This window comes from Pungitius pungitius, chromosome 9 (genome assembly GCF_949316345.1).
Source record: "Pungitius pungitius chromosome 9, fPunPun2.1, whole genome shotgun sequence".
NCBI classification, from domain to species: Eukaryota; Metazoa; Chordata; class Actinopteri; order Perciformes; family Gasterosteidae; genus Pungitius; species Pungitius pungitius.
In genome coordinates, this window is record NC_084908.1 from 211103 (window position 1) to 237708 (window position 26606).

A 26606-nucleotide genomic window follows, 5' to 3' on the forward strand; every position below is an offset into this window, starting at 1 on the left:
AGTGACGTGTAAGAAAGAGGCGGAAGTCTCTGTATTTGACCAAAATACGAATGCATTACTGCGACGTTACGGAATTTCAAGCGACAACACATTAACATGTAATGCCATGGTATGAAGCCTGACCTACAAAGAAAAACTCTGAGATAAATAATATTTTGAGATTAATTAAATGTGGTAATCGCCCAGGAGGCTTCAGCTGTAGCTCCTACAGAACTCTATCTCCCGGGATCCTTTGCGTTGTTCTACGCTTGCGTCAGAAGTGCGACGAAAATCTGTAGGAAAACAAGCCAAACACGGGTAAGCCGAAAGAAGAACAGTTATTAGGTATTATTCTGTCTGGGAATGTATTCAATAAAAAGATATGAACACAATTACAGATTTGAGGATTTTGGTGTTAACTTGTACGTAATAAACAATTACTAAAACCCTATCGAAGAGATGTGTAACGTTAGTTAACATTAGCTACATTTGTGTTAGCCAACCACCGTAAGCTAACGTTAGCTAACAGCAATATTTGACGTTAGTTAATTAGTCCAATGTTATACTTTATCCTGGAGTAATGAACCAGTTAATATACATTATTAAGAATAACATATGGTTACATTCTCATTACATATATTCGAGATTCGTTTGGAAGTTTGCTAACGTTACATTGCGTATTTCATTGGATCGCCTCGTAAATCTCGTTTTCTCCATGATGCAGCATAATTCAAATATGGAGTCAGAACAAGCAAAAGAAGAATGTGCTCCAAACCAGCCAGCCCCCGCGCCTCAATCGCAGACACGCAAACAACGACTTCAGAGCTCCAAAGAAAAATCTCAGGCTCAGGGAGAAGTAAAACCAAAACCCAGGCCTCGCTACACAGACAAGGCAAGGAAGAATGCCAAGAACAAGAAGGACAAGGCTGGAGCAGCAGATAAGGGAGCTCCTGATGGAGGAGAGGCAAAGAATGAAGATCCCGTTGTGCAGGAAGAGCATTTACAGAATGCAGATGTACAGGCGAACGGTGTGCCTGACTCAACCAACGAAGAAGCTGATGCTTCCTTATGGCGAGAAGCACCAGCCTCTGAGGAGGAAGAGGAAGAGGTGGAGCAAGAAGAGGAGGAGAGTTGGGACACCTTGTTCAATGATGATGGAGATTGCCTGGAGCCACACCTGCTGGAAGAGGTGAGCTTGGCTGTGTGATAGAACCACAAACTAAAAGTCACACATGTTTGTTTTACACATTTTACACCTATTTAAAACCTTAGCAAACTAATAGATGTTTATATAATACTTTTCATTACAAAAATAATTTGTCCCCCCTGTCATTTCCCTCTTCTCCCACCTGTTCTCGCGTGCTTTCATTTTTGTCGCCTTTCCCCGGTGCAGCTGGCTTTGAAGGAAGGTAGAAAGAAAAAGTCACTGCAGGAGCCCAGGTTTGATTACTACAACATGGACAGAGATGGCGATGACGACATCGACCTCACAGAGGATGAACTTGCTCACATTGTAGAGATCTACGACTTTCCTGCTGAATTCAAGATTGAGGACCTTCTCAAGTTATTTCAGTGCTTCCAGTATGTATAGTTCAGTAAGCCGCTGCAAACCCTGCTAGTTCTCTCTGCATTATTAGGAACAACATAGAAATCCGGAGCAAAAATGTTAATGAAATCTCAGTGAATGCTGCATCTCTGGTTTATGTATTGAATCTAAAATATAATTCTGGGGTCAACGATTTATTGATCTGAATCAATATCTCGATCAATATATTGATGCAGGAATCAATTATCTAAAAATCTGAAAAATAGATACTTATCATCATCTTCCAGATGCACCTTTTGGTTTTTAAATTTCTTCAGAGACAGTGCTACAGTTGTCAAAGCCAAAATCTCATAATTAGTGAATTAAAAACGAGCTCTTCATCAATTTAGAATGAAACAAATGTTTAGAGAACAGACTCAAACAACAATGTTGGCGTCTAGATTTTATCAATCCTTTTTTTGTCCATAAAGATTTCCTCTAAGAAAAGATGCATTCTATCTGTGATGCAATGCAAATATTTGGGCGTATTTCCGGAGTCAAGTTGACATTGATATCCTGCCATGTCTACCCTTTTAATTGATCTATTGGACATCTAATTGTGACAAATATACATGGTATTTTATTGTGATGAAACTTCAGATTTTAACCCCCTAGAATTGGTTTTAACCTCCTTTTGTTTTTTGTAATGGATTCATTACTGCTGTTGTGTGACTGTTTCCTCTCTGTTTTTCAGACAAAGGGGGTTTGACATCAAGTGGGTTGATGACTCACACGCGCTGGGCCTCTTCTCAAGCCCCATCGCAGGTCAGAGCAGGAAATGCCTAAGAAATCATCATCATCTGCTTGTGAATATTATTATTGGGACTTTTTATTTCTTCAATGAAAGTAATCTGTGAATAAGTAGATCATGAAAAGCTCAACGTTATTACTTTACTGAGCTTTTAACTGCTCGGCTCTCAATTTAAACCAGAAACCTATACATATATTTTTCTGACATCATAAACATGAGGGCCCCTATTGATAATATAACACATATAGTATAACACAAACATACCCTGTTTTCCATTTCAGCTCGTGAAGCTTTAAGATCCAAACATCCTCTCATGAAGTTACGACCTCTTTCCAAATCCTCCTCCGACATGAAGGCCAAAGCTCGCAGCTGCTCAGGTACAAATGCTTCTGCCTCTCAGGTTCTTTGTGCTCGTATCTAGGGACTAACATCACGTCTACCTGTCACGCTTATCCATTTTTCTTCCGATCCTCAGACTACCTCCTGCCGGCTAAAGAGAGACCTCAGACCAGTGCGATGCTGGCTCGCAAACTGGTGATGGGCGCCCTCGGTGTGAAGAGCAACGTGACGAAGGAGCAGAGCGACGCAGAGAGGAAGAAGCTCCAGGAGGCGAGAGGTGCGTTGATAAAAAGGAGCTTGATGCTCTGCGGTCACCAAAACATCTTCTTCTTCTTTTGACTGAAATTCTGCTTGTCCTCAACTCGAGCTGTCGCTAATATGACAAATGGGTTTAATGGGCGTATATATAAATATATATGTTAATATAAAAGAACATGGGTTCCAAGTCAATGTACTATAACAAATAGGCATTGAGAACATGCCACAGTCTGACTGCTACTCTTTGCATCATAAGGTTTCCTCCACAAGTGGGAGCAGTTTTACTACTTTACAGAAAGTGAAGTTGCTCTGATTCCACTTCAGTGAAAGTCTCAAACATGTCTATAATCAGTGAAGCAGCCGTTTCCTTCACAGATGGAACATAAGTATATAGTCAAGTGTATATATATATATATATATATATATATATATATATATAGAAGCCCACAAATGGCTGTCCACTCAGGAGCCAGCAAGGAAGTCAGGGCCTTGAGTATAATAAACTAAAAAAAGCTCCTTTTGTTCTAAGCATGCGGAAGCTGCTGTGCTCGCACACACACACACACACACACACACACACACACACAGAGTGAAAAGTGCATCTTGTACTGAACATTGTGTCCCAGGAATGGATGCTGCTCTTCACTAGCCTGCATGTGGAGAAGACTGTGATGCATATTTAGAGTAATAAATCACTGTAGTTTACTTGGGGGCCTTTGCTGCTTGATGTGTTGAACGGTGTCTCTGATTCATCTTACAGAACAAAAGCGCCTGGCAGCCAAACAGCAGGAAGACGCTTGGGAAGGAAAGTGATTGGACAGAAACTACGGTTTTACTTTAGTTTAGTTTTCTCCTTTCAGCAGAGGCGTAAGTCTTTTTCCAACAGGACACTCATTCCTAACACCACATTTCCCATGAATGGAGCTTCATCTTTTGTTCTTTCTTTTTGCCACAGTCCTTCACCAACTGTTACTTAAGGTCCCATCATTCACTGTGCGTTGGCCTGAAGGGTTAAATCAGATGAGGGGGGGGGCCCAGCTATTGTTTGCTTATTTTTTATGTTCTTTTTTGTCTGTGTGCTGGAAACGTTGCGTCAGTGCCGAGGCTAAAACAGCCCAACGTTTCCTTTCTTATTTTTTAACATCGTATCCATAGTCTGTAGTGAAAGAGAGTCTTACCATTTGTCTACCGTAATTTAATCTTAAAAAACATGGTTTTCTTATTATTCATTTTGTCAAATGTTTTCTGATGAGTAAATCTTGTAAATGTGAGGGAAGCTGCTATTCATCACCATACAGTGCATCGCTATACTATAAAGAAATGATGGAATTAGACTTTGTTAGACCTTTAGCGTGTGCTATTAAACATGTTTTGAGAATTCAACAGCCTCCAAAATGCTATCACTGCTCCCTCTGTTAAATCCTAGAGACATTCTTATTTAGTATTACAAACTCTTCTGTAGAAATATTCAATGAGAGGAGTCTGGCAGGCACAAGTGATGATGATTATTATTCAGTTGTCATTTAATATGATGAAAAGCACTTTGGGTTTGTTTTTTTGGAAGGGAATCATTTAAGACAAATGTTATTGCTGTCATCAACATGGACAGGTACATGCATTAAACCATCCTGAACATCTAGTGTAACACCGTCCAGTAATTGAGGAAATTCTAAATAAATAAATTACCATTTCAAGACATTATTTATGACATGCATTTCATTTTGGTATATTTGAAAATCCTGAACAGCTGGTTGTGCACTTTGTTAAGCTGCAGTTTACCTATAAATGAGTTGTTGATGACGGGAGGTTCAGCATCAGACTGGATGATGTGTTTCTGCTCCAGTTGACGTCTAACGTCATCATAATAGTTCAAGATTGTCACAACTCTTCCTCTCTGCTTTAGATTTAAACAAGTGTTGTTTGCTGCTTGTCTTTGTTCCTTGACTTTATTCTTCTAAAACCTGTGCTTTACCCAGCTGACCACATGACCATCTCCTTCTTCTCTTCAGCCAATCATCAAGTCTTATTCTCCTTCTTTGAGAGAGCTGCTCAATTAGTTGAAATACAAAATATAGCTGGCTAAATAGATGTTCGAAGAGCTGTCTTTGTGTTTGTGAAGGTCAAGTCAACCAGTACATATATATTTATAAATCAGTGGTGTTGATGCTGCTGTAAGGAACCAAGTATGTGTAACCGGTGTCACAGTGAGACGGACCTGACTGACAGCGAGCCAACTAAAGCCTCACAGGAGGTTTAGCTTTGTGTTTATATCCTTTAGATTCAGTAGCACAAAATAACACTGTTGCACTGTTGAAATATAATCTCTGCAAGTATTAATCTCTATTTTGCAAGTTGGCTTGTTTCCCAAGACGTCAGGAATGATGGATCTTTATTGTCAGAATGTGCTCTAAATGTTTGGAGCACAACATAAAACTACATATTTAGCGAGAAAATGGGATTTTTTAAGGGGCAGTAAAACCATCTGATGGTGTTGTGTTACTTATGCATGCCGTCATGTAATAATTTGTCAACCTTTTCAGATAGTCAATGTGATGTGACATAAATATGCAACGAAGATGAAATTGTTTGACATTTGGTTGTGATTATTTTATTTTATTTGCTGCTTTTACTCGTAGGATATTTAATTTTAAATGAATATTTATTCATGATCTTATTCAGTTAACTTACCGATAACTCTTTATCTTAAAATAATAAGTCACAATAATGGACACATAATGTGCTCTACGTTGATTTGTCATCACTTAAACTGACACACATAGTTTCATTGTTTTCAGCTGGTCTGCTTCGGTCTAATAACCTTCTTACATGATTTCCAGCATGGAATAAAAGCCGATGTGGAACCACTTCTTCATAGTGGACCTCCCTGGTCTCTGTTGTTCTTGAAGCTACATTTCCAGATTATAGGTGCTCTTTACCATCGTCGTGTGAGAGCCGAGCCCTGCCTGTAACCCCATGCTGTGCTGTGGCTTCGCAGGGAGGTGATGCACCGCACAGCGGCTTCATGGTCGCACACTCTCATTACATCAACTACACAAATGCAAACCCCTGCTGAGCAAGTCGAGGTTCCAAGTGCCGAATCTGCCCAGGGTGCGTTTGTCATGGAATGAAATGTGAGGCATGGTCGAAATGAAGAACGCATCTAACGTCCCACCACATGAAAGGACTCTGATGGAGCACAATAGTGAGTCAGCAAGTAAACCTCATGTCACCCTCCTTCCTTTGAAAAGCTCAAAGCTTTGTTACTAATGAAGAACTGAGAACCCTCTGAGCCACGGTGGAAAGAGTATTATTATTATTATTATTATTATGGTAATGCACACTTAAAGCCAGATCACATCAGACATAAGAGAGAAAAGTCTTCCACTTGCAAATTGAATTCCTAATCAATAGACTGAACTGTTTTGATTCTATGTGTTATTTGAACTTGAGTTTCTTATGGTAACTAATGCTGGCCAATAGATTAATGTGAAACATAATAACATTTGTGGATATACTATGATTCAGGCACCTGTTTGTAACTTTAGCAATTTACATCCTTCGAATTCATAAGATAAATCACAGGTAAGTATAAGAACACTTTATTTATATTACATTTATAGTTCTGCCACTTTCACTAAATGTCAATTTAAAAAGTCATCAGGACTTTCTATTACTCATTTGATTGAAAATGTGTCATTTTACTTCATATATACAAAGTAATAATAGTTTTCTACTCTTAACTCATAAAAGGGAAGCAATTAAAGCCGAGGATGTGATCTTTTTAAAGTACAGCCTATGTATTGTGACAATGGGCAGCTGTGAGTTTCCACAGAGTTCATGAGTGGGAATGAGGTTGGAAACAACCATAAACTACGGGAAAAGATGTGAAACCCAGCTTTTTACTGTAGATCTTTTTTTAAATTTGCTGAAAGGAGTCTACATGCTGTCGTGATCAGACTATCAAACCTTCATAAGGTCCTTGTAACTTTCCTACATCGTCATTTAAATAAGGGAATCCATTTAAGCGAGGAAGCATATTCCCCAAATCTCCTGCAGGCGCTAACGTTATCTTTTCTTTAGGGTTAGAAACTGCAGCCAAATAACTGTTCTTCAAATAAACATAGTTTGCCATCTGACATTTATTCTTTTGCTACCTTTACCAAGTACTGTTGAGGGCGTTAATGATGTTAAACAGTTGAAAAAGAAACAAGTGAAAATATAACACAAAACACAGCCACACAGGGACAAGTTTCAACTCAAAAGTACATTAAAATGTTTGCATAAATTAGAGACCTAAAGAACAATATTCCAGAGAGGTATTATTAAACTGTACATGACAATACATTTGCAATACATTAAAATATTTATTCAAATAAGGCAAAATAGCACCATGAAATAAAAATATTCTCATTAAAACCAAGACCCCCAGTTGTAACAGTGAATACTGCTTTAGTAATGTGAGCAGTGACATCACAGTGAAGTGTCGTAGGCACTCCGTCACGTGTGTTGACATCATGTCGGAGACACATGGCCTGTTCTGAAGCTAAAGGATGTCTCTTGTGCCTTCAAGTCATTACTTTCTACGTTGTGGTCAAGTCTTGATCAAGGTTAAATTACTCCAAAGATTGTGATGCTTTTTAAAAAATAACTACTCTGTTTTATCAAAGGCAACGATGCTTGTGACGGCCAACTGGTCTTCTTCTACTTTGTCTTTTCCTTTACGTACATTTCTCCTTCAATCTATTTGGCTTTCTAACAGGAGCAGTCACTGCTGAACACCATTAGCCACGAGATCCCAATTAGTCAATTTTGTAAGTGTCTTCCATAAGATCCGTCTGACCCTCATCTTTCTATTTACTAAACCTGTCATTGCCCTTTGACCTCCTTCCCCTGACATGCCGAGGTGCGGTGACGAGTTGTTTTGTCCTTAACCTTCCTTAATTCACAGGAAGTTGTTGGAGATCTGATGCTGGTGGTCGAACAGGTCCTCCGCCTCGGCGCTGTAAGCATCGCCTGTTAAAACCAGACCAAGAACAACGGTGGAACACACTGCAAAACGTAAATGAATAAATGAGATGGAAAAGAGGCTCAACACTGCACCTGCGTGGCATCCAAACATGTAAACTCGCTCTCCGTCGTACTTGCAGCGACAGCGCATCACGTTGTTCTGGAAATCGGACTCCGCCATGTCTAAGGACGGGTTGACCTCCACCTGTGGACGGAAAAAGAGAATGCGGCTCGGGGAGTTGGTGCGTAACAGGTATGCATTTTATGGTATGTCAACAAACAAATACATTATTAAAGTGTCATGTGCTTCTTTATTCTAAAACACTAAGACATTGTCCTGTGAATGGAGTGTTTGAGCCAACGGGGGTCCTGGGCTTTATGGACCAGCCCAGCTGTGGATGTGGAGAAGCTCTCGTTGTGTCTGAGAGGCCGAGGGAAGGGACTCAAACAGCTCAGAGGCTCAAGCTCTCAGCGTCATGAAGTCGTGGAGGGGAGATTGCAGCCAACTGACCACTGGGGCAAATCCTGCTGAATTATTATAAGTGAGGGAAATGTATCCCGAGTCGAGTCTTTCTAGGCAACTGAACCCCTCCCACAAGCAGATAGCGCATCCTAAATAGTGAAATATATCATGCTTTACCTGGTACACAGATGATGGTTTGTTTTATTTGTTGGAAGTCTAAAGTAAACATAAAAGGCTTAATGAACACCTTCAGGCTGTTAGGAAACAAGTGGCCCTCTATTGTTCTCTTCTTTCTATTTGGCCCATGTATAAATGATGGGTTCAAGTGAAGCATGACATCACTTTCCACTGTTATCTCTATGCAGGGAAGCGGGCCAGAGAGGCAGAGGACAGTTTGGGGTTTTGAGAAGCAGTCTGTCATTAAGCTGTATGGTGCGTTGCCACGGGTTGTTGTTTTCCACCCTTCTGCTTGACTGCGATATTTAAGGAAGCCCACAGATGGATTTCCCTGATGCAGACATCAAACAGATAACTGACCACAAAGCAACCCAGTTTCATCTTTTCATACACTACACATATTGTACCTTTATCCAGGATCTAGGAAAAGACTTATGATGCAATATATCTACAATAATTTGACTTTAGAATTACATTTCCAGCCAAATTTAGTTTTGAGAACTTGATATATTTTGAGATGTATTGAGCAGCCAATGATTTTATGGTCTCTATGTAAAACTCCATATTTACTGGGTGGCAGTTGATGGCCTTTCAAAAGCTGCAATAATAACAAACGGCCCGCAGCCGGTTTTACTGAACAATGAAAGGTTGTCACTGACGTGTAAAAAAGACTGTGAGGTTGTGCAGTTGATTTTAAACGACTGAGCAATAAGGAGTAATCACGTTGAGGTGACTCATCGGTTTAAATGTATGGTCCTAAAAATGGCTTCCAGCCTGCGATACTTGGTCACGTCTCAGAGAAACACCCTACGAGTGGCTTCGCTCCATCGCTCACTTCTTACAAAACTTTATGAGCAACTCAACTACTGCCGAGCCACAAAGTGCTGCTGGGTCCCGTTGTCGTGGCAACGGTGAATCTCTGGCTTTATGACATGCACGTGGTTTTTATCCGTCAAGACGTGGCTCGACGCATGTGTACAGGCGACCCCCCCCCCCCCCCCCACCCCCAAGTCACACGTAAACATCACGACTCGGCGTAAACACTCGAATATACTTGTAAAGTGTAAACATCATGACTTTGCTGCCGTGAAGAAAATAGAACAAATGACAGAGGAAAGATGAGAAGGTCACCGCAGCAAAACCAGACGAGACGCACAACAAACTGCCTTCAAGCAGGAAGTGCTGACTGAGCTGTTCCACTGCCGATAAGCCTGCACTTTCTGAAAGGGGGCACTAATAGCAGGTCTACTTTCTATATAAATCCAGACTAAATTTACTTTCCTTAAATACGCACACACCCTGAAAACTACATACATACTGTACACCTGAATGGTTCACCAGCCGAGAGCCATTTAGCTCAAATATAGTCTTTTATCGCATCTTTTATCTTTTGTGAGCCGTCAGATGTTGAAACACCAACTCTGTTGTTTTTTTCCTTCTGGCTCTCATGCTGTGATCCAAGAGGTTGTGTAAGCTACCACAATTATGCCATTTTACCCTCGAGATTGAAAGGTGTATTTATTTTGGACCAAAAAATGGAACTGGAGAAAGTGGCTTTGAGTTGTGGTGAACACGCTTCCTCACCTGAAAGATGTATTCACCAGGTCGAATGTCTGTAACGTCGATCCACTGGCAGTCGATGTCGTGGCGGTACGTGTCCCAGCAGCCCACGGAGATGCCCTGCTGTCCCATGTTGTAGCAGGCGTACCGCTTATGGAGACCTGGTAGGACACACATTTGGAAACAGACGAGGATGAGACGAAAGGAGAAGACGGTGATGTGTCGAATCTTTATTGCTGTGGCTTTTTGAACCACAAGCCTGAAAGAAAAAGAGAAATGATTTAAAAACCAGATCTTTTTTGGGAGCAGTGAAATGAATAGAAAGGATCTACTCAGGGTAAAGCTGTCTAGGCTTTGTGAAGCCACCATTAATTTAGGCGTGGCTTTGCCTTTGAACGCTCATTATGGGGTTTCAGCTTTCCGCTTCCATGTTCTCTCGACTCACTCGTTTGTCTCCAGATTCCCTTCAAGCAGCAGATTAAACGCGACTCGGTCATCGTGGCTCACCTTCAGGGCAGTAGGTGTCCTCAAGGCAGAAGCTGGCCTTGTGACCTTCAGCCACCTTGGTCCCATTGAGAGTGAGCAGGTCGTAGTGGGTGAACACCTCGATGCTGTGGTAGTGCCTGAGACGGGATGAAAGTGTAAAGTAAGTTCAAACCTACGTACATCAGTTAAAACGTGAGTATAAACCGGGCTTCTATAAAACCCGTTTTGTTGTTTGTGATGCCGTCAAAACACAAGCAACAATTGTAAAAGTGGGCAGGAAGGTGACAGTTTGTCTCATTACGGAACCAGACCAGAACAGACCGGAGCAGAGGTCCACCGTGTGTTCTGCTCGGGGAGCTGGTGACTGGGTTGGAATCAGAACCACAGCCGCTGAGATAAGAAGCCCTGCAGCCACCGGTTGACCAGTGGTAAGGATGTTTCTTGTAAACATTATTTTGTACGATAAAAGATTGTTAATTGTGTTAAATAACAGACTTTTATATGTGTTTGTCTTCAATGGTTCAATTTCAAATCTGACGTTCATCTTCTGCTGCAGTCATTCTTCTTTTTTACCTCCAGTAGTAAGTGTGTTTTTCCTCATGTGCCCTTATAACGATGTCCAGTCCTGTACTGTGGTGGAGATTATACAGCGTTCCACTTCCAACAACACCACACATAGTTCATTTGGATCTACCTGTGGCACTGGTGCCATGTCCAGCTTTCTCTGGTGGCTTTGGGTCGGAAGTCGGCGCGGCCCATGTTCATGATGCGGGAGGAGAAGCGCAGCAGGCGGCGGTGCCCATAGGGCCAGTTCATCCTGGCAGCGGAGGAGGAAAGGCAGTTCTCCTCATTGGCGCAGGTCAGCAGGTGCAGGGGCCGGTCCTCCAGGTAAGCCGTCTCCTGGACGAGCTGAGCGTCCAGCACGAGGTCCGGAGCGGCTGCAAGGGGCCCAAAGTCACACTTTAGGTCATTACCGTGACAAAGGGGTCTTTTTTATTCCAAGCATTCTTCTTTCTTAATAAACCTGAGGTCTTATATTACCCACAAGTCAGTCAAAGCTAGAAGGGTGTTTAGTTACTACAATGTGTAAAATATGACAAATGTGCACATTTGCTGCTTTTGGACTTACTTTCTGCACATGTGACTCCTGCAGCCCTGCCTTCTCCTCCTCTGGGACAGTAGACGTTGGTGTTTCTGCGACACTGCTGGACCGACATCTCGGTGCCGCTGCAGTGGGTTCCACTCAGAACCAGCTCACCAGCATCCGAAGAACCGGGCCAGTACCAGGTCTCCTGCGCAGAGACAAGAGAACGTCTTAAACACCCTTCAGCGCTGAAGCTGTAAACAAAGTTATCAGCACACATCATCACGTTTTCCACTCCTTTCCACAATGCAAAAACCGCCAGTTAAATATCCCCCCCCCTCCTCAAAACCCGCCTCACGCTGCCCTTTTCCATGCACGGCTCTATTTTCAGTCTGTTTGCTGTGTGAATTCTTCCTGATTTCTCTTCGCCTCACTTTCCCTTCTTTTATTTTTGTAGAGCTGGAAGCGGGCGCTTGAGAAGCCTGTAATTACCCCGGGCCTCGGTAATAACACAGCACAGACGCACAAACAGCCGCCATCGAGACGCAGCAACACACCGAAACAGACGCCTGAGGCCAGAGAGCGCCTTCTTTCTACCATCCTCGCGTTTACCTGATGAGCCGTTGAGGCGAAGCCCAAACCAAGTTGCCGACACACCACCATGGCCTCGTTGATGCCCCAGTTCTCACTGCAGACGGAGCCCCAACGCTTCGCCCCCCCGACCTCCATCAGCACCTCCACGCGGCCCTGTGACGGCTCTCTGCCTCCTGCCAGACGCACCTGAAGGTGACGAGGGAAGAGGGTGTTTAATCGGTCCCGGGGGGGGGGGGGGATGCTGCCGAAGGCCCGCTGTGCACATTCTGCAGTCCCCACCGTGGCCTGCATGCCGGTGTTGGGCACGTTGCAGCGGACGGCCACATCCTGGTTGTGCTTGCAGGTGTAAAGCGGCACAGGTCGGTAGGTGCACTCTGTGATCGACTTCTCCCTGCCGACACACTGCACACTGTTCATGTGGATGGGGCCCGTACCTGCAGCAGAAGGGTTTGACAGGGGATTTGTTTAAGTCTCTTGCCAACAATAGGCCACATGCAAAGAGGCAGGTTCACACACACACACACACACACACACACACACACACACACACACACACACACACACACACACACAGACAGACCGAAGAGCAAAGCACCTAAAGCGCTCTGCAGCCACAGATGTCCACACAGCTGGGTTGGAAGCCCAGCCTCTGGTGTGGCTTTGAATCTGAGCTCAGCCACAGATTCCAAATTACTGTACACTCTGTCCGGCACAGCCAGCCACGCTTTATAAACCCAAATAGAAACCAGAAATGGTGAAATAGAGGAAAACCTTTGAACACATCTCTTTTGGCGTAGGTGTGTGAGGCGAAGGCTGAAGCCCTATAATTTGGCCTTAAATAGCTAATGATGTCATCAAGTCTTGCTTCCATTTGCTCTCGGTTCACTGCGCTCCCCATGAGCCCAGAGATCGGATTCATCTCCAATACGTTATATGTTCACGTTACTCTGTTGAACTGCCCTGAGACGTAAAGCCACAGTGCTCCATTGTGACATTTAGTCAGACATATGCACCTCCTGTGGTGGAGCCTCTCCATGTTACACTGCATTTCCATGAATGACTTCATTAAGTGCAGTGGAGAGACAGAAATGCACCAGCTATTACAGGGCATGGAATGTGCGTGTTTGGGCAGGAAGATAATGGGAGGAAATGAATGTGATTACTGCAGCGGTGTGCTGAGAACAAAAAGGACAATAATTGAAATAAGTGTCTGACTCTATTTTTTCTGCTGTATTCTACTCCCCACAACAAAATCAGTGCCAAAGTCATCAGAGGGTTTCGAGTGTTCAGCACTGATTGACATCCTGGTTTCAAAGCGGTGCAAACGTTTCACATACAAATGGTGTATTTTGATAAGAACACATCCCATTGTTGTGGTCGCTGGGACCTCATAGCAAAGTTTCACTGGTTTAATTGGCACGAGGAGAGCTCCTCAACAACCAGCTTCTGCGACTGAAGTGGAAGTCGGTCTGTAAACATTTTCTCTCTTATTTGTCTGATCGGAGGCCGCGGCTCCCCGAGAGCTGACAACTGTTTAGTCTGAAGGTTCACAGAACTGAACTGATGGTGCTTAGAGTGCGTGGTTCAGGTTCAGGTCTGTGGCCGGGCATCTTACAGATTGTATGAAGAGTAACTGTCTCACTGTGGGACAAGGTGACAAACGTCTCCCACCGCGACCCCACTGGGCCGGAGAGTAAAATGCGTCACTGGAAAGCATCCGTAGCGTCCACAACTGTGTGTCATGGACGTGTCCCTTCTCACCCTGTCCCAGCTGAGCCTTGGTGAGCGCCTCTTTGGCCGTCCCAAAGCCCAGCTCCCTGCAGACCACGCTGGCCGCAGTGATGTCCCAGAGGTGGTCGCACACTGTGCCCCACTTCCCCTCCTTCAGCACCTCCACGCGGCCCTCCCCGAGCCGGGGCCCCGCCTTCAGACGCACGACGGGCTGCAAGGGAGAACCAGGAGTAGAGTTACTACATGGGGACAGCCCTGATCTTTACTCTTTGTTTGTGTGTGGATAGCCGTCTTCTTGCTGTAGTTACACATCCAGCAAAGAGAGGGCCAGTGGTACCGATCAAGAGAACGCTATGAAATATCAAACATTTCTTCTCATTCAAACAGAGCCTCACTGACCGGCGTGGCAGGTGGTGCAGGGGCTCTGCCGTAGCGTGTGAACTGTGGTCCAGGGACACAGCGGACCACGGCGTGCATGCCGCCGCGGCATGGGACATCACTCCTGGGGATGGACAGCTGGGCCTGGCACTGCGCCAGGGAGACCTCCACGCCCTGACACTGCACCTTCTCCACCCAGTAGGCCTTCTTACTGGTCAGCGTCCTTAGCCTGCGGGGGGGGGGCAGGGAGGTATATTTGCACATTTGTCATGCCAATGAAATGTCAATCTATGAAGTTATATCCTTTAGAAAGTAGATGGTATACCTCGAGGACGGATCAGCTATCTTAGAGTCCCACAGTTTCCTGAAAGAAAGGACATTCCACTTTGGAGTTACAACGGTGCCTCTGTACATCCCCCCCCCCCCCCCCCCTCCCCCCCAGGGCTGCAGGCTCATCCTTTCTTCTTGTCCTTTACATGCTGACTCGGTCATTCTCTCTATCAACCCTACAATAAAGGAGCCGAGAGCTTTAACGGAGACGTCATGCTGGGAAGGGCGTGTGTCTTTGGGTAAACAAAGCGCTCCTGTACAGGGGGGCAGATCCACAACAACGGATCACATTACTGCCTTTTTTTGTTTTCTAAACCACCACCTTGTTGTCAGGACTTTTTTAGATCTTCCATCTCAGCATTCACGGGTATTCCTGTCTCAGTGTTTGTCTAAATGTCTACAGTTAATGTCGGGTTGGGCCATACTAAAAATACGTGTAAGTCACTATACATTAATCCCTTTGAGAAGCCTGTTTGACGTCTGCCAACATTAACAGGGGTCTGCAAACGGTGTCTAGCTCCATGGAAATGAGCCTTTCTTAAGCTAGAGTCAGACCCTGTCAAATTCTGAAAGGAAGCACTGTGTATTAACAAAATGAGGCCCCCTACGCCTGCACACACACACACACACACGCACACACTATACTAAAACCTAAATAAGAAGAAGGGAAAAAAACTCAATACGATTAAATAAAAGAATGATTCATAAACCAGGCAGAGTCTGGGAAGTGTGAGCTGACCACTTGCATCAACCCGTGTGACCGCAGACAGGTGCAGCGTGACTGATGCTGTTCATGAATGTGCCGAAATTAAATGACTCACAACACCAAGAATAGACATTAGCAGACTCTACGACCAGACTCATGATGCAATTAAATATTTGGCAACCTAAAAGCAGTATGTTTCCTCTCCAGGAGAACCCCACTATCCCAGAAATGTGTTTGAGGAAACAATAGAACAATCAGAGAGAACGTTGTGATCAACTATTAATTAGGGCCGGGACTCGATTAAAAATATTAATCGAATTAATTAAAGGCTTTGTAATTAATGAATCGAAATTAATCGCATTTTAATTGCATAAATATTTGACCTGAGAACAGTGAGAAGTAATTTTTTTCACATGGATTTTTATTTTTGTTCAACCAATTCCAGCAGAGAAGTGTAGAAATAGCATATTTAGAAATATAGTACTTTCCTGATCCACATTTGGGATTTGATTCTCAAATTTGATTCTGGTTTAGCTCCATAGGGGAGTCGGTATGGATCCTCTCAATTCACACGCGGGCATCAGCACACATGTCGAAAAAAATGAAATAAGGATCACAGCATAAAAGTAGTGAAATCAACTAGGGCTTTATTAGAAATGCCATTATATGACTTCACTTGACCTGCAGTTCTATTATAACGGTATGGAACGGTTGTGGATTCCAGCCTGAGAATCTATGAGAATTGATTCTAAAGCATCAACAGGTGTGTGGTGGAACAGTGCAGGGAGATAGCAGGAAGGCTGAAGTGTGGAGGATCCTCAGTTCAAACCTGCTCCCTCAGAAGGAGGGTTTGGTTGCAGTCAGGGCTTCAAACTGTAAACTTTGAAACAGTTTTGAGGTTTGAGTAGCAGTCTCAAGGTTAAATACGAGAAACAAAATTTTAATTGGTGCATGGTGAGGTAGTGCAGCACAAGAGCTGAGGAGCTACTGTCCTTACTCTATAGGTTGTGGGTTCAAGCCCAGTCTTGGGTTTGAGCCTTTGGCTTTACTTCAGATTTGAGTAGCAATCTCAAGGTTAAATACAACAAACAAAGGGCTGGTTAATGTGTGGTGAAGTAGCACAGTGGAAGAGCTGCTGACCTAAGCCCCTGCACTGCACTTGAAGGTTGTGGGTTCAAGCCCAGATGTGGAAATAGCATTCAAAAGGAGTTTTGAGGTTTGAGTAGCAGTCTCAAGGTTAAATACGAGAAACAACAATTTAATTTGTGCATGGTGAGGTAGTGCAGCACAAGAGCTGAGGAGCTACTGTCCTTACTCTATAGGTTGTGGGTTCAAGCCCAGTCTTGGGTTTGAGCCTTTGGCTTTACTTCAGGTTTGAGTAGCAATCTCAAGGTTAAATACAACAAACAAAGGGTCGGTTAGTGTGTCGTGAAGTAGCACAATGGAAGAGCTGCTGACATAAGCCCCTGCACTGCAATTGAAGGTTGTGGGTTCAAGCCCAGATGAGGAAAAAGCATTTAAAAAGATTTTTGAGGTTTAACTCACATGCTCAAGGTTAAATAGGAGAATCAAAGTTGGCAAAATGTGACCAGGACTGGTAGTGTAGGGGTGCAAGCTAGAGCCCAGAAGCCTCTGTGTGCACCGCCAGTGGGTTCAAATCCCGCCCCTGCCAAGTCTTGAGCGCACTACCGCGGAGGTAGTAGTGGGGGCATTGTCCCCACTGGTTGTTTCAGAGAAGTGAACCCTGGGGGTTATGCAGAAACACAAGGCGCGTTCACTTGAGTTATGATGGCATTGTCAAGAATGATGAAGAATCTTTTGCTAATGAATTGAATTTGATGTTAATTGCTTTGCTTTAGCCTTTAGCACTTATTAGACATGCTACGTAGCCTATAGGGTTCCACCTTTTTGACGGGAGAGAAGGCCGGATGAGTCAGTAAAGATGAGCAGATGTGTCTCATTCAGTGGTCACACTGACATGAAACTTATTACAGCCTCTGAGGGCCTTTTTCAAGACAATCACATGTTTGTCTACTTCAGGGCATCCTGTGGACAACCTTAAACTGACAGTCTGGCACAGGGTGTAGATTTGTTTACCCTTGTTAGTGCATCCACCCTCCAATTCTCTGTTACATTCAAATTCAACTCACTTGTGCCTTCACCAATGCAGGAAGGATGAATAGCATGGTTGATCCTCCAAGATGCACCAATCCGTCTCTGGGGCAATATCCCATTATGATTTTTTATAAATGTCAGTTACCCAAAACTAAAAAAGGATTTAGGAAGAGCCACCGTGTCCCTTGAGGGTTGAACCCAGATGAGGTTTAAAGTACAGAAATTTGGGGCATTTGGCATTAGTGACAGGGACGTGTAGGTTGCTCCATCTAAGATCATTCCATTCATGTCATGGGAAAAAAATATTGTGAAAAAAGTCAAAATATGTAGGGTCAAAAAAGAAAAGATTTTTTTTAAATAATAGGTAAAAAATTATTTGCTGCTTCTTCTGATCTTTTCCTATTCCTTCTTTCTTTTATTCTTTCTTTTCTTCCCTTTTCTTCGATGTCTTTTTGTTGTGTTGATGGTGTGTGTCTGTTGCAGTGTCTGCATCTCTCATAACTTGGTAGTAAATCCAAATGAGAGCGACAGACTATCAGGGGTTGTGCCTCCATGGTTTGGAGGGGGCTACCCATATAATTGCTTGCTGTGCTTGGCAGTGTCTGCTGTGCGGTCGAGCAGAAGCATGTTGGTTCACACACACCAGACATGGAAATATGCACGAACATATCGACTTCCCCCGACTCAAAACGAAGCTCTTTAATACTAATCAACGAGGGATCTAAGTCCTTCTGAGCTGGGCATCGTCTATCTTCACGGGACGAGGACCAGCACGTCGGTCTGGTTATCAGCGCTTTGTCAGGGGGGCTCTTCCCCATCTAATGAGGAGGTTTAAAAAAAAGAGGATATGAACACAGCATCGAGCCTCAGGAACAACAAACAAGTTGGGACTACAGCCCTGCTGAACTCTCTGAACCTCAAGAGACAGCAGGCTGCCACAGCGGCTCCACAGCAGCCTCGGGCCGGTCCATCAACCTCCATAGAACCAAAGCTCAAAGGGGTCATAATGATGTACTTGAACCATGAAATGTAGGCTACAGCGTAATGAAATGTAGGCTACAGCATAATGAAATGTAGGCTACAGCATAATTGCCACAAAGGCATAGAGGATATTTTAATATCACATATAACGGAGCAGTGGGTGGAAGTAAATTAGAAGAAAGGGTGTTCAGCAGTCAACAGCATATTCTACTGGAGCGCTCAGATCCTAATTGCAGCTGCTCCAGTGGCCACAAACCACAAAGAAGAACAGCCATGAATCCCAGCCACCAGCACCATTAAGATGTGACATGCCTCTCATTGTGCATGGATCAATATATAAGCACACTCCACAGACAGGGCAGCAGCTGTGTTTGAGCATCACACACAAAATGATCCAAGGATGTTGCTAGAAAAGGAACACTCAACGAAGTGCTAACAATTTAACTCTAATAAGTGTCAAAATAAATCTGCTCATTGTTAAATACAACGTCATTTAGCTGATGCTTTTATCAAAAGCAACTAATGTTGCATTTTTTACACATGGAGTTCACATTTTAGACCAGGGAGAAATTCAGGGTTGTATTGCACAGGGACACTTTGCATTGGAACATGGGAAAGCCAGGTTTCAAACCAACAACCTTGTGGTTCCTGGTGCACCATCACCAATCCATGCACCACATTACATGGAGTTAAGCCTGATACCAAGAAGTGTGACACTGTACAGTTACATTTCAATCCTATCAAAGAGTTATTTTAACTCTACTTGCAAATGAATCTGATCTTGACACTAGACGATGACTCCAACTCTTTCGTACAATTGACTCTGTAAGAGTTGAATCTTTTTACAGTGTGATTTCAACTCTGCACTTCAACACTTTTGCCCAACACTGGAAAATTAGCCTGGAGTGAAGGTGTGGACAAGCAGACCAACATGGACATCCCTAAACAATGCTGTAGGTGTTAAGTAGATAAGTACGGATCCCATTGCATTTTGTGGGAGACCTATTGGTTGAGGTTAATCAATGACATTGGGTAATTGCTTATTGATACTGACCTACTGTAAGTTAAGTCACCCCTACCTCTGGGAACACGGACCCCTGCCCCATCGTAGCGCTTGAATGCTATGCAGGGCGGGTTGGATTCATAATAACGCTGATAAGGCGTCAAAAGGACAGGTCCATAATAACTGTTTAAAAATACATGGTCATCTGGCACTAGATGCCAATGGTCCACTTTGCTGCTTCATGAAATAAAAGAACAGTTTGCTCCATTTGTCGCCATGTAGGCGGTTGATGAAGAACAAACAACATTCCCTGGCCAGGTCCAGAGTGTACACAAGCTGCTGGTTGGGTTCTTGGAACAAGTTTGTCCACAGATCTTTGAGTTGTTTTGCAGTGTTTTTGTCCACATTAACATTCGTCATTTTTTCCCCCCTCGCATTTGCTGCGTCTGACCTGACTGAAGAAGCCCCGGAGAGATAAGATGTTATGAGAGAGACATTCAGTGGCGTGCTGCGGTGTGCGGGGCAGCTGAGGAGAAGCCCAGCAGGACACAGGGGGTAAATACTGGAGAGACACCGAGAGACAGATGGGGCAGGGCAGCGCGCTCACCCTGTTAGCCAAGCCATAAAAAGACCTCTGTGGGCAGACAGACGGACACACACTGGGTTGTGTTTGCGGGTGCACAGGCGGGAATGCGCGTGTGTGTATTTGCGTATTTATTTGTGTGCGTGCATGGATTTTGGAGATGGTTCATGTGAGGTCTGCTACGGGCTGTGTGACTGGGGTGGAGCCGGGGACGTATTAGCATGTGTGTGTAGCTGGGCTTGTTTCATCGTATGTGACATGAAAGGCTTTGAAGGTTTGTGTAGGTGCTAAAGTGGTTATTTATGGCTAAAGTTAGACCGGTGTTGTTGACTTACAGAGACAGATTCAACAAAACAACCCTGACATTGAGCAAATTATGTGTGTTTTAGTGACTAAAGAGTTATATTTTGAAATCATACAACAAAGAGAAAGCTGGAGTCCTTTTTCTTTTCCTACCTATGCACTGTACACATTTTGATCAGAAGGGTTTTCTGTCTGCTAAACTAAAAATATATCAATATACTGCACTACAAGAGCTCCACCTCACAGGCAAAATGTAATCAGGATCATTTTCTGTTGTGAAGAACAGGAAATGATCGCGTCCTTGTCAGCGACACTCTTGTTATTGAGTTATTTAGTCGTGTGTAAGCAAACAGTTTCCTATTCTGACATCTTGCAAACATGGTGAAAGTAATCGTTTGTTTGCACTTGGTCTTCTACTTAATAGAATAAAGCACCCTCTGTTTGACTGAATCCAAGGAAAATAAGGGCTCCTCCAACAGGCTCCTTTTTCACCAGCTGCTTACTGTGTCTCTCAACTTTGTATGTTGCTTACTAATTAATGTGCAGTAGATTTATTTGAGCTTTTTTATTTGATCAAACTACTAGACCTTTAGGCATCCTGCTATGCTTTAGATAATGCTGCTGCACGTGTTTTTTTTAGAGGTTTCCTAATTACATGAGATTAGAAACTATCTAAGGGAGGATTCTTATAAAGACACACCATGATGATGATGATGATGATCTCGTAGTCTGGATTTGACATTAATAACATGCTCTCTAAGGCTATTTTAAAGGTCTGTGTAGAGGCCCGACGGGGCAGATGGGCCTGGCTCTGCCACAGTGGACCTGTGATGCCGAGTGTGGTTCACCTCTACTACAGGGGGGATGGAAGAGCCATCCATGCATGGGCCGCATCACTTGTGAAGGCATGCGTAGGCCGCTGCATTTTTCCACCCCTTTAATAACCAGGTTTACACACACACACACACACACACACACACACACTCACACACACACCTTTTCCTTCTCTGTCCCTCTGCCGCACACACACACACTCACCTGTAGGCGTTTTGGTCAAACCCTTCTGCAGCAGGGAATCCTAACATGCCACAGACGATGCGGCTGCCGCTCAGGTCCCAGCCTCGGTTACACACATGACGCCACCTCCCAGCATGCTTCACTTCCAGCACTCCCTCCGTCACGAGGCCTCCGTGGTTGCTGGACAGCACGGGCCGTAGACGGGCCTCCTCCAAGTGGACCCTGTTGGATCCCTGCAATGTTCAAAGGGAGTCAATCATTGAGTGCTTCATGCTGAATGAATTACCGGAAGGAAATGGTTCTTTGTCACATACAGTGAAGCGTGACTTCATCGTGGCTTCAACCACACCTTGATAAACAAATACCCGCCAGAGAAGAATAACATAATAAGATGGTATGCTGTCATCATCACACTCTCTAATCATCTACATTACAGAAAGGCTGCAGGAAGGAAACTAACAGAAAACAGAGGATTGTTTAATGTGTAGGGATGCATGTCGTCGTGATGATTACAAAACAGTGAAACACAAGGTTTTGAGTTTCTCTCACGCTTGAAGGAACACGTCCACTGGCCTATGGCTACACAGATTAAACTTATGTGTGGGAGTCTGAACAAATCCAGACTGAACCACCTCTTTGCAATACGCCAGGTGTTTTTACCTGTGTGAAGTGCACATCAGTTTCCGGTTCAACATCTGGATGAACGGGCTGCGCTTCCACGTGGTTCCCGCTGAGCCTGTCGCTCCTCCGCTCGGACTGGGATTGGGGCGCCGCGTTCGCCCGTCCCGCTGCCTCTCTTCTCACGGCTTGAGGGCTGTTCCCCGCCGCGTCCTGTCTCTGCCGGTAGGACGCGCCGTTGACCAGGCGCGAGGGCAGCTCGTGCCCCTGCGGCAGAGCCGGGTTGTCGTGTGGGCTCCCTCTGGAGCCACCTCGATTCCTTTGGGAGATCCGGATCTCGTGGCCGTTCTCCTGGGGGGAGATGCTGCTGCGGCGGGAAGACGTCGGGTTGCGATGGAGGGCGATCTCGTGGCCTCTGGCAGAAGAGGAGGGCATCTGGGCCCGGGGCGGCGGGTCGCTCTGCCTCTGCTCGCTCGGCTGCAGACTGGAGGACGAAGGAGTGTCCTGCGCGGACGCGGCGGGGAGTTCTGGCCTCCGCTCTGGGCTGCAGATGACCCCCAGGTCCTCGGCGTGGGTGCAGTCATTGACTCCCCAACCGTTGGAGCGACAGTCTGCGATGGAGGGCTCTGTGCCCACGCAGCGCACGTTGTCCAACCAGATCAGACCTGACAGAAAGGAAAGGGCAGTCGATTATCGACCCGACCCAATGTGCTGGGTGGAAAGCGTCAGCGTCGGGCTGGGCATACCTTGTCCCTCGCCGAACTTTGCGCTGTGTGCCCAGGTCAGGCCGCGCTGGAAGCCCATCTGTCGGCACACCACGTTGGCCAGGTTCAGGTCCACCTCGTCGTCGCACACGGTGCCCCATGCGCCGTTGTAGAACACCTCCACGCGCCCCTCGTTCGCATTGCGGCGGCCCACGCCTGCCAGGCGTACAAGCGCCTCCTGGGCAGACAGTTGAGGGGGGAGGAGGAGGAGCAGGAGGAGGAGCGGGCACAAGGAGCCCAAGCACAGCATCCTGGAGGGGGGGGGGGGGGGGGGAATGGGGAGAAGAGACGGGCTGAGATAAGTGGAACAGTGGGCCTGCAGGAGACCTGAGGGAGGCAGACAAATATAAACGCACATGTTACCACAAAAACCCAAGAAGTCACACAAAGCAATGGAACGCACATTCCGTACGCTGACAAAACATGTAATTTCAAACTTCTCTTCTAACCCTAATGGGACATTCCGCAGTTAAATGAAAGATTGACGGATGTGTTTATTTTTAAAAATAATCAGTCATTTAAAGGACAGTTGGAAACAGCGTGAAAACATTGGCCTCTGAGGAGTGACCCCAGCTAAAAGCAGCCTCTGCAGGCAGCCAACGGAAACTTTGGCTTTCCGCAAACCCTCAGCTCTGCTTAGATGCATGCATTCAGCCAAAAGACACACAAGCAAATAAACATACGTTCTCACACGTAAATAAAGCAGCAGGTCAGAGAGAGACGTCTACGTTAATGAGCAACGATTCATTTGTTATTTGGAGATCAGGAGAAAGGGGAGACATCGATGTAAATTCATCCAATCAGGGTTCAAGCACATTCTGAAAGCCTAAACATAACAACAAACAACATAATAACAAACAAAAGAGGCTTTTAAAAGACAGAGGACTGCGGATGAGTTCAGTTCAGATTTTGAATAAGAGAAAGAAAAGCAGACTGAGGCAAAGTGGGCAGAAGGGGAAATAAAGGGAGAAGTTGAACTCACCTCTCTGTTGATCTCAGCTTGGAGTCACCAGGAGAAAGAAGGGAGAGAGCACCGGAGGAAGAGAAGCCACTTGGTTTGGTCCTGTCGTCTATTCTCTTCTCCCTCCCTCTTTCTTCTTCTTTCACTCCCTCAGATCGGCTTCGTCCATCCCTCCCATATTTTTCTCATTTATGCAACTTTTTTTCCTCCCTTTCATTAGGTCCCATTTGTCCTTTTAGGATGGGAATAGAGTCACATGGTCAAGATGTGAGATCTACTTATAAAAGAGACACAATTCACTGGGGATTTTTCTCTTCTTATACCTCAAAAACTATCAAGTCAGTCGACGGTTTATTGTTGAATGTTGTGAATCCAATTCTTGGTTATGAAAAAAAACACTTTCCCTGTGATGTCTTAAAGTTGAACTTAAAGGATTTAAGGGTGTTCATTTTTATCCTAAACAATGCTAAAGTCTCCACTCACTGACACACACTCACACTCACACACACACACACACACGCATAAAGTGCAGTTTCATAACCTTCTGCTTCGTGGCAACTCCTCACGTGAAGGACCTTCTCTGTGAGGACACACCGAACACAGCCGGTTGTTCAACATTTAAATAAAGCACATATTGCTATAAAACTAAGTGACTGGGCTTTGACAACCTGAAACTGAACATTTAAATCCGCAGTGATTTATGTAAATTTAAAAATAGGAGGAATATGTTTAGAAGTCCAACAGGTCCCTCCCTGTTCTTGGGACTTTATTATTATCTTTTTTCAAAGTTATGCCGTTTTTAATGCGGCTCTGCAGGGACAAAACATGAAGATATATGTGTCTGGAGGAGAAAAGATCACTGATATTTACTGGAAAACAACTAATTTCACATCAACATCAATGTCCGTACCACAATATGAAACTACTTAAAACATATGAATATTACGTTAAAATGTAAAATATTATCCACACTAGATTTTTCTGGTGCTTTTGTGGTGAAAGAGATGTGACTGTGATGAGTTGTGACAGGAGAAGAGATGTTTAGGAACAACAGCTCACTCTGGTGGAGCAAATCTTTATGGTGTAGTTGCCTGTAGATCACGTTTTGAATTCTTTTTTATTCGTTTATTTTGAATTGATCCAACTGTCTTGGATCTTTTGTAATGTGGTCGAGCAAGTTTACCATTAATTTAACATACGAAAAGAAAAAGCACAAACAATAATTGCAGATTAAGAAATAAATGCAACTTGAAAGTGTTTCTGGCGGCAGAGATACAAGTTAAACAGTTTCATTGCACTTTCATGCTTTACTGTAAATAATGTTCACTTCCTTTTTAACCATGTGATAACCACCTGTATTAATTCATACAGGTTCATAACTTACTCTAAACAAATAAAACATTAGAATTAGGGCCGGGACTCGATTAAAAATATTAATCTAATTAATTAGAGGCTTTGTAATTAATTAATCAAAATTGTTCAACCAATTCCAGCAGACAAGTGTAGAAATAGCATATTTAGAAATATAGTACTTTCAGAAATTCAGGTAGCCTATAGGTAAGTAGACCTTCTGTAAACTATGTTTTTTTAAGTAGACCAATACTTTCAAGTACATTCAGAACATTGGTTATTTTTTCAGACGTGGACTTAGTTACCCTGGTCCTTAAACCAGTCATCTGGTGCAGTGTGGGTTGGGTGTGGGTCCTTGTACGTCCACGCTAGCTGCTAATTGTGTTGCGTTGAGGTGATACTTGAGGCTCGATGTGAATTCCTTGTTGCACAGCTTGCACACAACCACGCTCTTATCGACGCTTCCATCCGTGTGTTTATTATAAGAAGATTTCCCATTCACGGGGCCACCCGACACGGTCTCGTCAGCTTCTTCGTTCATGTTCACTGTGGTTTGTTGTTGTCTGAAGTCATGGACGCTAGTTGGTGCTCCGGTATAATCGGTCCCCCCGAAACTCATCCAGTGAGAAACGTTCCGCGGTGCAAAAAATAAGTGTAAAAATGCGTAAAAAATGTTTAATGTGTTATTTTTTAATTGTAATTAATTAATCTTAATTCACATTGTAATTAATTAATCGTAATTAACGCACTAAATTAGAATACAGTTAAAACTGCTCATCTAATCAACAGCTCCTCACATCTCAGAGAGTGGATCCATCTGAATCTTCATGCCTCTTTTTAATAAATCAATCATTTAAAATACATGACGAATTCAATCGAATAATTGGTTAATTAACTCATGAATTCAGCTCCAGTTTGTTCTCTTGAAATTAAGAATATGAGAGTTTCACTGACATGTGCTAATTAGATTTAGAACACTTTTGCTACTTTGCCTTTTCAATTATGGAGAGAATATTGCAAATATGATGAATTTCCTGCATTTGCTTCCATAAAGTAAAGATTATTTGAAGGTTTTTTTTAGCAATTCTATCAACCTGGCTCTTCGCATGCCACTTTGAATAAGACCATACTCTCAGCCACAGACCTTTCATGATATGTGCTTTCTTTCTACCCTTGTCATACTCAGACTTAACTGTTATTGCTATAACAGTCATATTTGCAGACTGCATGTCAATCAAGACAACAAAACATCTCAACTCAACCCTAATGTAAAAATTGACGTTTTGCAGCTTGAGCAAAGAGGCCCGTAGAGCCGTTAATAACTGGACATTTTGAACTTCTTCCATATTGTTTGGCCAAACTTTGGATGAGAATCTAAAAGAAATCCGCTAAATCTGCAGCGGTAGTATAGTTACATGTTTGGCTCAAGTACGAGGTGTCCCCCCCCGTCCTCCCACACACAGTCCACACAGAAAGAGACATT

General features: G+C 44.0%; 2 protein-coding genes across 4 annotated transcripts; one reads left to right on the plus strand and one right to left on the minus strand.

Annotated features, from left to right (window-relative positions):
* The first annotated feature begins 113 nt into the window (after positions 1-113).
* Positions 114-5791, plus strand: r3hcc1l (R3H domain and coiled-coil containing 1-like). 2 transcript variants are annotated; one of them, XM_037470910.2, is made up of 7 exons: positions 114-324; positions 704-1168; positions 1373-1560; positions 2259-2329; positions 2597-2692; positions 2791-2931; positions 3673-5791. In XM_037470910.2, the coding sequence occupies exons 2-7, from the start codon at positions 716-718 to the stop codon at positions 3723-3725; spliced, it is 1002 nt and encodes a 333-aa protein (XP_037326807.1). In that variant the 5' UTR covers positions 114-324; positions 704-715; the 3' UTR covers positions 3726-5791. The 2 variants fall into 2 exon arrangements, with proteins under 2 accessions (XP_037326807.1, XP_037326806.1); XM_037470909.2 differs by having other exon boundaries at positions 114-297.
* An 818-nt stretch (positions 5792-6609) lies between these two features.
* Positions 6610-25828, minus strand: LOC119217379 (lysyl oxidase homolog 4-like). Of its 2 annotated transcripts, none has more exons than XM_062564562.1 (15): positions 25429-25828; positions 23795-24005; positions 22795-23063; positions 22091-22713; positions 21452-21663; positions 14718-14756; positions 14414-14621; positions 14045-14225; positions 12302-12717; positions 11735-11897; positions 11300-11543; positions 10627-10742; positions 10144-10280; positions 8013-8124; positions 6610-7925 (listed from the first exon to the last, which is right to left on the minus strand). In XM_062564562.1, the coding sequence occupies exons 3-15, from the start codon at positions 23060-23062 to the stop codon at positions 7855-7857; spliced, it is 2790 nt and encodes a 929-aa protein (XP_062420546.1). In that variant the 5' UTR covers position 23063; positions 23795-24005; positions 25429-25828; the 3' UTR covers positions 6610-7854. The 2 variants fall into 2 exon arrangements, with proteins under 2 accessions (XP_062420546.1, XP_062420547.1); XM_062564563.1 differs by having other exon boundaries at positions 12302-12469; positions 12563-12717; positions 23795-25828.
* Between the last annotated feature and the right edge of the window lie 778 nt (positions 25829-26606).